We start from the raw sequence: 11,852 nt of genomic DNA, 5'->3' as shown, positions 1-11,852 counted from the left end.
GTTTGATAAGGATTGAGGTTGGGGGGGGGGGGTCGCGCGACCCCCCGAACCCTACCGCCCCCAACCCGCTCCCTGTCCGCCGCCCCCAGGAGGCAACCGGCGCCTGCAGCCGGGAAGCCGCCCGCCGAACCCGGCTAGCCGGCCGGTTAATTCGATAAGCCAGTCCGGCCTCGGATCTGGTCGCAGACCGGCGCGCAGAGGCGGCTAGCCGGCCGGTAGCGTCGGTAATCCGGTGCGACCGGGAAAGAAGGTAAGCACACACGAGTCTTCTATTTTTAAGCTATATTGACCTTATACTTATTTAAAGTGATTTATATTTTGCAGCTCCTGTTCTAAATCCGAGGTATGCATATACGATGGATCCAACTCAACAAATATTTCGTGGACTCAAAGATACATTTCAGCGCATGACGGATCTCCAGAGCGCCGTGCAGGCATTGTAGGAGTTTGACGTGTTTCAGCAGAAGGTTGGCGAGTATGGCAGTGAAATGGCAATGCGGATGGCGATGGACCCAAAGACATCCTCATGTAAGAATTACTCCGTAGGACATTGTTGTTTTCTCTATTCGAATATATTGCTTACATATTCGGTTGCACATGCAGTGTCCTGGTGGATGATGTTCGGATCAAGCACTCCAAAGCTGCAGTACCTTGACATGAGGCTTGTTTCGCAATGTTGTTCGTCCAGTGGATGCGAGCGGAACTGGAGTACTTTTGCATTGCTGTATACAAAGGTTCACAATCGGTTGTCGCACAAGAAACTTAACAAGCTTGTCTATGTCAACTACAACCTTCGTCTCCGACTTAAGGAGGTCTCCGGCCCACCGATGCGTGAAGAAGGTGATTTCATTGACCAGCTGGCCTATGTTTCTTTCTATGATGAGAATAATCTGGTGCGAGAATGGATGGAATATGGTAGATCTATCCGGGCTCCAGTTCCGGACGAGGATGATGATGACGGCGACATCCCTCTCTCGTCCCATCTTGTCAGAGATCAAATAAACGTGCCAGATTTACGTGAGGCTACGGGGGATGATTCCATCAGCGTTTGGGCACGTAAAAATGTGGATGACACTCACCTAGAGAAGAGGAAGTTGCAGAAGGGGCCTACAAAGGGTGACCCGAAGCGTCAAAAAAGCAAAGGAACATCAAAACCAGTAAGCAGCGGCACCGAGACTGATGATGGCGAAGGTGAGCGTAGTCCTCCATATCAGAAGTCCAAAGATAGCACCTCGGCCGATGATAGTGATGATAGTGACGGTGTTGATGCTGGTGGTGGTGGTGGTAGTGGTGTTCGTTTCACAGGTATACATTGCACATACAAATACACACATATTACTGACTATGAGTATTGACTACTAATTATGATATATGGTTGATTGCAGGGGAGACTCGGTTCACACATGCTACTCAGGACACCGACCATGGAGCACCGCAATCGCAGAGGGGAACAGGTGGACCGACGGACTACGACACTCCACAGTACTCTTCTTCCTCCTACATCGATTCCAGGCACTCTTTTCACTACCCCATTCTTGACATCAGCATGCAGCCACCGACGAGATGAGTGTACGAATAGAAAGGCCCCCATTTTTACACTATGTTAGTTCAGGAATGGCAGACAACATCGGTGTGGACGGGCCAAACTTGGCAACAATACAAGGCTGAGCTGCTTAGAGTGCGAGGTATCGCTTTGATGTCCACCGCCGAATATCAAATCGCGTTCCAAATGGGAGTCTTCCCATTCCTACGTTGAACTCTTATTTGATGTGTACAAGTGTATGACTCGGTATTTGTATGCATAATTATAAATTCTTGTTTTGGTGTGATCATTTACATTAATATGTGCATAGCTCATGCCGAAATTTTCTTTTATTTCACACCGGGGAACCACTTTTAACCGTCGGAAAATATCATTAAACTACCGTTATACCGGCCAAACCGGCCGGTAAACCGGTCCGAACCGGTTGCACTACGGCTTTTCAATTCAAATTTGAATTCAACTGATTTGGACCGGTTTTCGATCAAATCGGACCGATATACCAGAACCGAACCGCGCCGGTTTGGCCGGACCGGTTGGTAACGTTAACCCTGCTTCTGCTTGTACTACACTCCCGTTCGGTCAGCTAGCTTGGATTGGTTTTACGCTGGTGAAAGTTACTGCTCGTACTAGACAACATCGGACGGTGAAATAAAGTTACGCGCGGCGGTGGCCCGTGAGAGAGATCCGGCGGCCGGAGAACCGTTGTTCAAGACTCTGTCCACCTCCGGCGACCATTCTTGATGTGCCGGAATGCATTGTTGCCTCCACCTGTCGCGTCTCCCGTGACCACGGCTGTGTATCCGTAAAAATAGTGGTAAAAATATCACATCGAACACTGTAGCATTTTTCGTTTGTTTGCGGTAATTGTTGTTCTACTATGACCTAACTAGGCTCAAAAGATTCGTCTCGTCGTGTACATCAAAACTATGCAATTAGTTTTTTATTTATATATATTTAATGCTCCATACATAAGACAAAAGATTTGATGTGATAGATGAATAGTAAAATTTGAAGAGAAATTTTGAAACTAAACACAGCCACGTGGTCGCCCAGTTCGGGCAGCTCATTTACCCATCAGGCCATCACTCCTTTTCCGACAGAAACAGCTCTGAAAATCTCCAGAGCCATGATAAGTACAGTAGGTACTGCAACAGTACTCAGAAAAACAAAACATGAAGAGAACGATAAATTGCCATTTTTTGCGAGCATGCAGGCAGGGAGGATCGTCCGAATTCTGAAAACATGCATGTGATGGATTGGATGCAGGCATTAAAGGATCGAGCGGAGTGGTTGGTCGATCCATCCATCCATCCAGCGGGCGACGCCGCATCAGTAGTGTGTGTCCCGTGGTCCTCTCACATGCTGCGCGATGGCGCCACTACAGCTGATGATGGATGCGCAGGCAGCCGGGCAAGTACTCGGGTGATGGATGCGCAGCTGCAATGGCTCTATTTATTCGCCGAAAGCGCGCGGAGCCATCAAGTCTTCAACCTTAGCCCCCGGCCGGGCATGGGCATGGGCTCGCCGCTCGCGCTGCGCTAAGGCCGGCTCCAACGGTGCCCCCTATCCCTCCCCCACCTCATATCGGGAGAGTTATGGGGGAAATCCAATCCAACAATTCCCCTATAGCTCCCCCTATATACGAGAGGAGTTAAAACTCTCTCTACATATAGAGTGAGTTCCAATTCCTCCTATATCTCTAATTACATCGTTTTTTCGCGATATTAATTCCGTTTGAGCCCCGTAACATGATGATAATGCGTATTATGATAGTACAAATACTGTATGATTTTTTTAAATTCAAAAACGTTAAATAAATAGTTAGTTAATGAGTGATAGTATATAGGAGGAATAGATATGGGGGAATAGTTGGAGAAAAGGAGTTATAGGGGGAGAAATCTTTTGGAGGGAGATAGTAAAATATAGTAAATAGTACGTTTGGGGGGAGTTTGATGGGGGAATGGTTGGAGATAGACTAAGAGAAGTTTTATAGCGGGCCGGGAGCACGCCATCATCAGGTCGTAGCGCCTGCATTGAATGTGTTGCAGTGAGAGCGGAAGCGCTTGCCGCCGGCTGTAGCGGGCGATTCAGCATCCGCCCGTTATCGCTCTCTCATCTCCACGTCGGATCCCAACCGGTTCTCGATCCCTTATAATACCTGCTCTAATAGCCGGCTAGCAGTCTCCAATCTTTCTGGTGAGCTGCTGACTCTCATTTATGGTTGGCCAGATCGGTGCTCCCTTCCCGTGGACGTCGGCGATGATGGCACGTCCGATCACTCGCGCTTCAGCCTGGGTCTCACAGGGGCCTGAAGCCGTCACGAGCTCGATCCCCGTCAGCTGCATGCCACACAGTACATTGTTCTCAACAGAAGTTTTTTAGATATATATTTCTATATATAAACTAGTTCAACAGTGCATCATCATGGCCATGGCCCTGTTTGGTTTTCAGTAGTACTAGTAGCACAAAAATTTTGACCAATAATTAGGGATACTAAATAAATTCAATTTATAAAACTAACTCCACAAACTTGCTCTACTTCGCGAGACGAACCTAATGAGGTCTTTGACCGTACGATTCGAGGATGGTTACTGTAGCATTACTGTAATCAATCATCAATTGATTACTATCATTAGATTCGTCGTGAAAAGTTACACCCATCCGTAAAAATTTTTTGCAAATAAACTTCATTTAGTACTCCATGCATTGAAGATTCTTTTTTTCGGGAATCGTGTGCTAGTAGTACTAGGGAGAAACAAACAGGGCCCATGTTTTTGTTTTCCTGACACGTTACGGTGGATGGGTCTGATGAGGAACATCCGTACGGGGCCCAAAATAAGCACCCTGATTCCTGATGTTGCCCTCCAGCCGTGCCCTTGGCCGGCTGCTGCTGCTCCACCGCTACAGTATATACACGGCTGCTCTGCTGGGCGCAGCAGGCAGGGGAGTTAGTGTGGTGGATGGGGGTGCCGGTGTTGGTGGAGGCCGTAATGGTGGCGGTGGTTGTTGAGAGAGCTAGCAGAGCGGGGCAACGGCAAATGCGCGCGCGCCAAAAGCCAAGCCAGCCCGCCCGGCCATCTCCGACGACGTGTGTCCGTCCGTCCTGCGACGAGGCTTGAGAGGGTGCCGGCGGGCAGAAGTGGCCCGGCCCCGGGGGGACGACGACGGATCGGAGCGAGTGAAAGTGCGCGCCCTTCCCTGTCCATTCGTAGACGCAGATTTGCCGGCGATCGCGGTGCGGTTAGTTGGACGCGTCGTCGTCGTGGTTCGTGGACGCCATGATTGCTCGCCGCTCGCCGTGTCACTGGTGGTGGTCGGAGTGGTGGATCCGTTGTTCGGTGATGCTGCTGCTGGAAGCATGGCGTCAGCAGGGGAGGTGTATATCTCCGGGACTCCGGGTCTTCTGCCGCTCTGCATGGCATTTCTTCGGGGACGCGTCAGGTGAGAAGCTAGCTGATGTAGGTAAAGGGACGCTCGTCCACGTCGCCCAATCATAAGGTGCTAGCATTACTTGCGCTGCGTCCCTACCGGAGCAAATGAGCGTCCGTATCTGTCTGTTGAACGTTCAAAATTGTTCGATGAATAGTTCATATATATGGTTCCCCTCCTGGCATGTACTGTATGTGCCTGCTTATATTCGAGTGTTCGTCCATGATGCCCATTGCCTAAGGTAAACGATTTTGATTACTAGCTATAGGTCCTTATTTTTTATACGCACTATTCTTCCATTTTATCACGCGCGCGCACACACACATTGTGTCTCGACTCTCCTGTACTGACACAGCCTAGAAAGCAACATTCCAGCTAGCTATCTTACTATTATTAATTGGAGTCTCCTCTTGAAGTCTCACATTATCTAGAATTCTAAGTGGATACTTAAAAAATAGAGAAATTCTAGAAGTTCTCTTAAAAATTAAAAATATTCGGTCATCAATCCGACAACTCTAATCATAATAGTCATTGGATCTGCTATCATTTCTAATAAATTACCCACATTCACCATTATGAAAAATAGATTAAAGTAACCCCTAAATATGTATTTAAATTACTTACCTCTACCTTATAAAAAAAATCTAAAGTAACCCCTAATCTTTGTGTAAATTATCCACTTACACCATTATAAAATAATGCACATAACCCCTAAATTTTATATAAATTATCCAATTTTGTCATTATTAAAAATTAAATTAACCCTATAAATCTGAATCTAAATATATAACTATAATAAAAATATTAAAGTGCACCAAAATAATATTCTAAATTATTATTTTTATCATTATTAATGCATTATTTATATTATTATTTATATAAAATACTACCCATGATATGTGTCACCATATATTCATGTATGATGGAAGAGATAAGAATACAAATTCACAAACAAATAATTTAATTAAATATATATCAAACACACGTGGAGGTGTGATGCAAAATGAATCTATTGCAACTAGAATGATAAATATATATTTTAGAGTATGTGTTCGAATATTTAATAGATAATTATAACTATTAGTTATAAGTTTTGTTTTTTTTATATTAATTCTAATTAGCCGGTGCGGGGGCACGGGTTGATAAGCTAGTTTTTATGAAAATTATGACATTGATTCTTGGCACACTGACGGTTAACATCAGGTAGTTCTAAAGAGGCATAGTATATTTGTAGATAGAGAGAGTGTATTATATGTATTAGTTATGCTGCAGTAAGATTACGAAGTGAACTAATATTGTACTGTAACTTAACTGGATTCTAACATCTATATTAAACTAATTGTACCACATCTGTCGGTCTCAGTTTTAACCACGCACGCAATCGTCCTCACATTCGGAATGACGGGAAGGATGTAGAAATGTGTACACACGAGCCATCACATGGACACGGCAGCAAATAAGTGTCTCCACAAATTTCCGACTCGTGACGGATCGAATCACCTTGCTGTGTCAATTATCGCCTCAGTGGAGGAGAAGAGGACAAATGGAGATTCGCACCGATTTGACAACCCCCCCCCCCCCCCCCCCCCCCGGCCCGCCCGCGAACGAGCAGGGGGCGCGTTGGTCTCTTCCCGAGCCTCACACGATCACATCGCCCCTGATGTAGAAACCTCATTTTCAAATTTTACTCGAGGGCCATCGCGGCGATCCCTTTCGCCGAACTTATTAATTTCTCCGCCGGATAAACCCAAGACGTCACCTGGAGAAACCCGATTCTGTTTTGGCTACCAATGCGTCGTGCGGAGCAGAGAGCGCGGTGATGCTCGAGTTGGCGACCGAGAGAAGACCTGTCCACGGGCAGGGAGAGACCCGGCGGCCACCCGGGGCGCGCGCCGAGCGGCAACAGCGCCGCGTCGGCTGGGCATCGGCGCGCCGCGGTGTCCCCACAGCTCTGCGTCTGCCATCGGTCGCCTCACATGCATGGGCCAAACCCCGGGATCGCGTCGCGTCTGTGTCTGTCCCCGTCGATCGCCTGGCGGTGCGAAGCCACGCCCGACACGCCGACGACGGCGTGACGCAGGTCGTGACGACCACTCGAGGCTGCAACCGCGGGGGCCTTCTCCCGGTCGTTTGATATACACCTCGCTCACTCTCACTCCGGAGCTCCACTGGTTTGGCCTACGGGGGAAACGCCAAGCGGAGGCGGAGCACGCGCGGCATCGCCCGTCGCACTCGCGCGGCACGACGCCGGAAAGGGACGGCACGGCACGGGCAGGTTGGCTCATATAGCGATCAAGGAACAAGGAAGATGGCGGCGGCCGCGTACGACCTGGCACGCTTTCATTCGGATGCGTGGACGCCACAGCTTTTTACAGCGGCGGCGACTACCGATCGCTCCGTTCAACCGGGATCGAGCAGCGGCACGCGGTGACCACCGGTTTGTCGCTTTGCTTGCATTGCATGCCCGCTCCATCTTGGCATCATCCCCGCGCGCACGAACGCATGTAGCCGCAGCCCTAGCCTAGAACTTTTACCCTTTTTTTACATGTAAAAGGCGACGAGCTAGGGAAGATCGTATGGACAGGACGGGAGAGCCGGCGGGGCGTGCTGCGCTTTTACGCTCCTGGACGGCGAAGAGTCCCGCCGGCCGGGCCGGAAAGATTAGTTAGGCGTTCTCCAACGGCACCCGGTATCCCTCCCCCCACCCTACGTAGGGGGGGCTGGGGGGGGGGGGGAGCGAGCCCTCCAACGGCTCCCCCCACAGCTCCCCCTATATATAGGGGGAGTTGAAACTCCCCCCATATATAGGGTGAATTTCAATTCCCCCTATATCTCTAATCACACCGTTTCTTCGCGATATTAATCTCGTTTGAGCCCCGTAACACGATGATAATGTGTATTATGACAGTACAAATATTGTATGATTTTTTTTAAATTCAAAAACGTTAAATAAATAGTTAGTTAATGAGTGATAGTATATAGGGGGAATAGATATGAGGGGAATGGTTGGAGAGAAGAAGTTATAGGGGGAGGAATCTTTTGGAGGGAGGTAGTAAAATATAGTAAATAATACGTTTGGGGGGAGTTGGATGGGGGGAATGGTTGGAGAAAGCCTTAGTAGGAGAACAAAGCTCGTTATAAAGGATAGCACGGGTTAGTGGTCGACGGAGAAATGGCAGACCCTTTTTCTCCTACTATCGCGTGCGTGCGTGCTTGCGCGTGAGGGAAAAGGGGCGTGCATGAGTACAAGCAAAGGAAAGGCCGTCTGAACTCAGGTCACTCCACTCCACCGGGCCGTGTGTGTAAAGCGAAAAGCCATGGAATTGTGGAGAGGAGGGGACGGGAATTAGCAAGAGGGGTGCAGGGTGCTAGCGCGCGCACTAGCTCTCGGGGAGGAGGTTAGAGGTAGGGGGGGCGACAGGCCGTAATGCGCGAGCTGGGGGAAGGAAAGCAACGGCCGCGGCGTCAGGGCACCGCCCGGCCGGCCAAACACAGGCAGAGAGCCGGCGGCGTTAGTGCGGTGTTCCTTCTGCTGCCGGTCGATCGGATCGAGTCGTCGGCGCCGCTGGCTCGCCGACCCTGCCGGCATGCAGCCGCTGCTCGTCCGAGAGGGCACGGCTTTCCGCCGCCCGTGCCGTCCACGGCAATGCGTTGCCGGTGGTGCCGCGCCACTGTACCGGATGCATTTGCGTCGGGTCACGGCGCACCACGCCATGCCATGCCCGCCCGTGAAAACGGAAATCTATCTAGGAATCGAGCGTGCGCCGGCCACGGCTTTGGGCGTGCGGAAACGTCGGGCTCGTACGGGCGCGCCAGTCACGGCGGGCGCCCGTGCCGTGGTGGGTTGGTGCCCGGGCGACCTCGTGCGGCCCGTCCGGGAGACCGAATGGCGGTTGGGCACGATGCTGCTGCTGCTCTGTTGCCAAAGACATGAGGATCGGAGGAGGAGGAGGAGGAAGAAGCCGGCCCGGCTGACTCTCTTCCTGCCCGAAGTCAATCGCGGGCAAAGGGACGGGCGGGCGGACGGCCAGCCATGCCCGTCGTTCCAGTTCGCGGGTGCGGCGGGGCCGTGACGGCGACGGCCGGTCAGTCACGCGCGCACGCCATCCACAGTGCGCGCGCGTAGGAGGCCGGTGTACTCCCTCAGTCCCTCCCCTGCTGGGCCCCGGGAGCGCGGCAATGAATCCGGGCCGGCAAGGGGGCGACGCCGACGCGCCCCGACAGCGGTCGTGGGGGCGCGTAGCGGGTGACGCTGACGGCACCGTGACGCCGCGGCCGCGTCAGAGGCCACCGCAAGGGGAAAAATGAAAAGGTAGCTGAGGAATCAGGAGCCAGAGGCTGAATGGATGATGCCACGATGGTAGTGCTCGGCAAGCAAGCCGGCGCGACCCGGGAGGATGGATCAAGGGCGCCAGCAGAGCGCCGGCTGTGTGTCACGTGTGCGTGTCGCGCCCACCTCGACTCGACTCCGCCGGGCACTGCCAGTGGCAGCTAGCTAGCTAGCTAGCTCTAGCCAGCGGGCGGCGGTTGGCTCCGTTCGGGGCACATCGATCGACGAACGGAGCTGTCGAACAGGCTCCACCGGTGGGTCGTCGATCGCCCCGGGGCACGGCCCTTGATTGCCACAATTCTGGAGCCTACAGACACGCGCGTTCTTGTTGCAACCGTGAGCCAACACGGATCGATACCCTCGGATTCGTTAATTATACAAACCTCCAACGTACACGGATGATCTGACAATAACGGCCGAACATGCTTGCCTACTTTGGTCTTTATCGATGCGTGTGTGAACTGAATCACGCTGACGCAGGCTCTTCTGTGTATGGGTACATCGATCCGTGGGTTGTGTTACCTAGCTGCGATGGGAGGAGCTAGCGCTACAAAAGGTAGCTAGTTCGATCGAACAAAGCGGTCTTCTTTTTTTCGGGAGATGCAAGTGCGAGCGCGAGTGCTGCCTCCACAAGATTTTTGGTATATCGGCAGGGGGGTTCATGCCTTTTGACCGTCCCTTTCTTTGCGCCCTAGACGAAGACAGTAACTAGGCGGCTAGGCCTAGCTCGCTCTTTGCGATCGAGATCGAGGATCGGTGGGCTCCGCCACCATCTCCAGCTATTAGTAGCGGAGATCTAAGTGGCGGACGAGGCACAAGATCGGGCGGCTAATGATAGGGATACTCTTCTAGAAGACGCATCCGTAGAATATTGCGTCGTCCGTGCACAGCCTACGTCATCACGTCGTGCGCATCCGTAGGGCTACACGGTATGGTGAGATGCGAGAGACTGGAGCAGCGAGCTAGACACCACCTGCAACGCATGCAGGTCGTCCCATTGTACTTACGTGACTCCAGATCAGACAAAGCTAGCTAGCTAGGGGAGTTTCGGATGTCTTCAGATTAAATTTGTCCACATCTTTAAGCGCCAGTACGTAGCTGCAGACGCTCTAGCTAGGGTTGATCCATTGCAGCCGAATCCGAATTGTACCTGTATACGGCCAATGCTGAAGCTAGCTAGGCATAGCGATCTTATCCCAGGCGACTGAAGAAACGGACAACTAAAAGTTTGCATTTCGATTTTCTAGTAGAGCTTCTTACTTCTTAGAAGTGCAGTGTATGTATCTGACGTGCTAGCAACAAGGTGTATGTATTTTTATACTCATAGTGATGATTAGATGGTCTAGATATTTGCAGAAAAGCGATTCACTACTTTTTTTTTAGATAATGGAATTTTTCGGCCTCTACAGTTTAACGTACACAGCCTTCAATTATTACAATTTTTCCAGCTTCAAAAGCTGTAATAGCAGGAGAACAAAAAAAATTAAGCCTGACAAAGTCTATCATTATACTTCCATCCATGACTCGCAAACATTTCTAAGGCTATTATCTCCAAAGAAGTGCTGATTTTCATGAACAGATCCTTTGTCGTCTCCTTATGCTGCAACATTGACCAAAATCGTAGCCAGTGGGTCCCTCTGAAAATAACCCGCATAAAGAATGAATGTTTAACGTTGTCAAAGATAATAACCTACAGAAAAGCGATTCACTACTTGTGGCAGCAAAAACAGAAAAAACAGCACTACATGGATCTTATCCGCTGCATCCAGTGTACCACCGAAACCCAGTTTTGATTCAAGAATCTAACACGTCTCCAATGGCAGCAGATTGCCTGATGGTCAGAGCCTCCGAGCGGAGCTTTCATTCCGCTGCTCCCCCCACTTTCTGAAAAGATAGCTTAGTTCTCCAGTAACATTATAAGTTACGCCGTGTAATTATTGTAATTATGGGATGATCCTAGGACGATGTGACTCGAGATCTTTTTTTTTTGTTTCCGTCCAAGAGCATGGCTGTCCCTGAATTGGATCATTACCCGTGGTTTTCTCTGATAAAGCAAGAGAGAGATGACAGACTTGTTCTTCAAACATTCGGGGATAACTGGCTGGGCTGAATGGGGCCCAACAAGACTGTACAGTAGCAGATGAGAGCCCATCAGCACGGTTTGGACCTGGATCCTGGTTTCCCCCAAACAAAATTTGCCTTTTTCTTCTTTTTTTTTCTTTGCAAGGAACGAAAATGGGGTACATTTTCTTCTTAGTGTTTGCAAGATAAACGGAATATATTGGCTGCACGTTTTCGTGAAGTGAAACAATAGTTGGGTAAATGCATAGAAAAATTAGATCCGGTAGTATCTTTCTTTTTAGATAATGGAGCCTTATAGTAGGGCACATCCGCACATATAGATACCCATCGCTCATATCGTGGCGTGCCTGTTCCTTGGTCGGACCTGGGTAGAAACACATAAATAGGCCATCATAGATGATCGGGCCTGCAGCTGTCGCACGTGAAATTAGAGATAAAAAAATGTCTTTGGAAATCCAAACATCAAAT

General features: G+C 50.1%; 1 protein-coding gene across 1 annotated transcript; it reads left to right on the top strand.

Annotated features, from left to right (window-relative positions):
- Positions 1-256: 256 nt before the first annotated feature.
- On the top strand, positions 257-1,456 carry LOC120708510. The gene is made up of 2 exons (XM_039993799.1): positions 257-528; positions 604-1,456. Exons 1-2 carry the CDS (start codon positions 489-491, stop codon positions 1,353-1,355), a joined length of 792 nt encoding a protein of 263 aa, XP_039849733.1. The 5' UTR covers positions 257-488; the 3' UTR covers positions 1,356-1,456.
- Positions 1,457-11,852: the final 10,396 nt, after the last annotated feature.

This window comes from Panicum virgatum, chromosome 5K, assembly GCF_016808335.1.
Source record: "Panicum virgatum strain AP13 chromosome 5K, P.virgatum_v5, whole genome shotgun sequence".
Lineage (NCBI taxonomy): Eukaryota > Viridiplantae > Streptophyta > Magnoliopsida > Poales > Poaceae > Panicum > Panicum virgatum.
The sequence above is the reverse complement of the archived record's forward strand: the minus strand, read 5'-3'. Positions and strand labels throughout refer to the sequence as shown.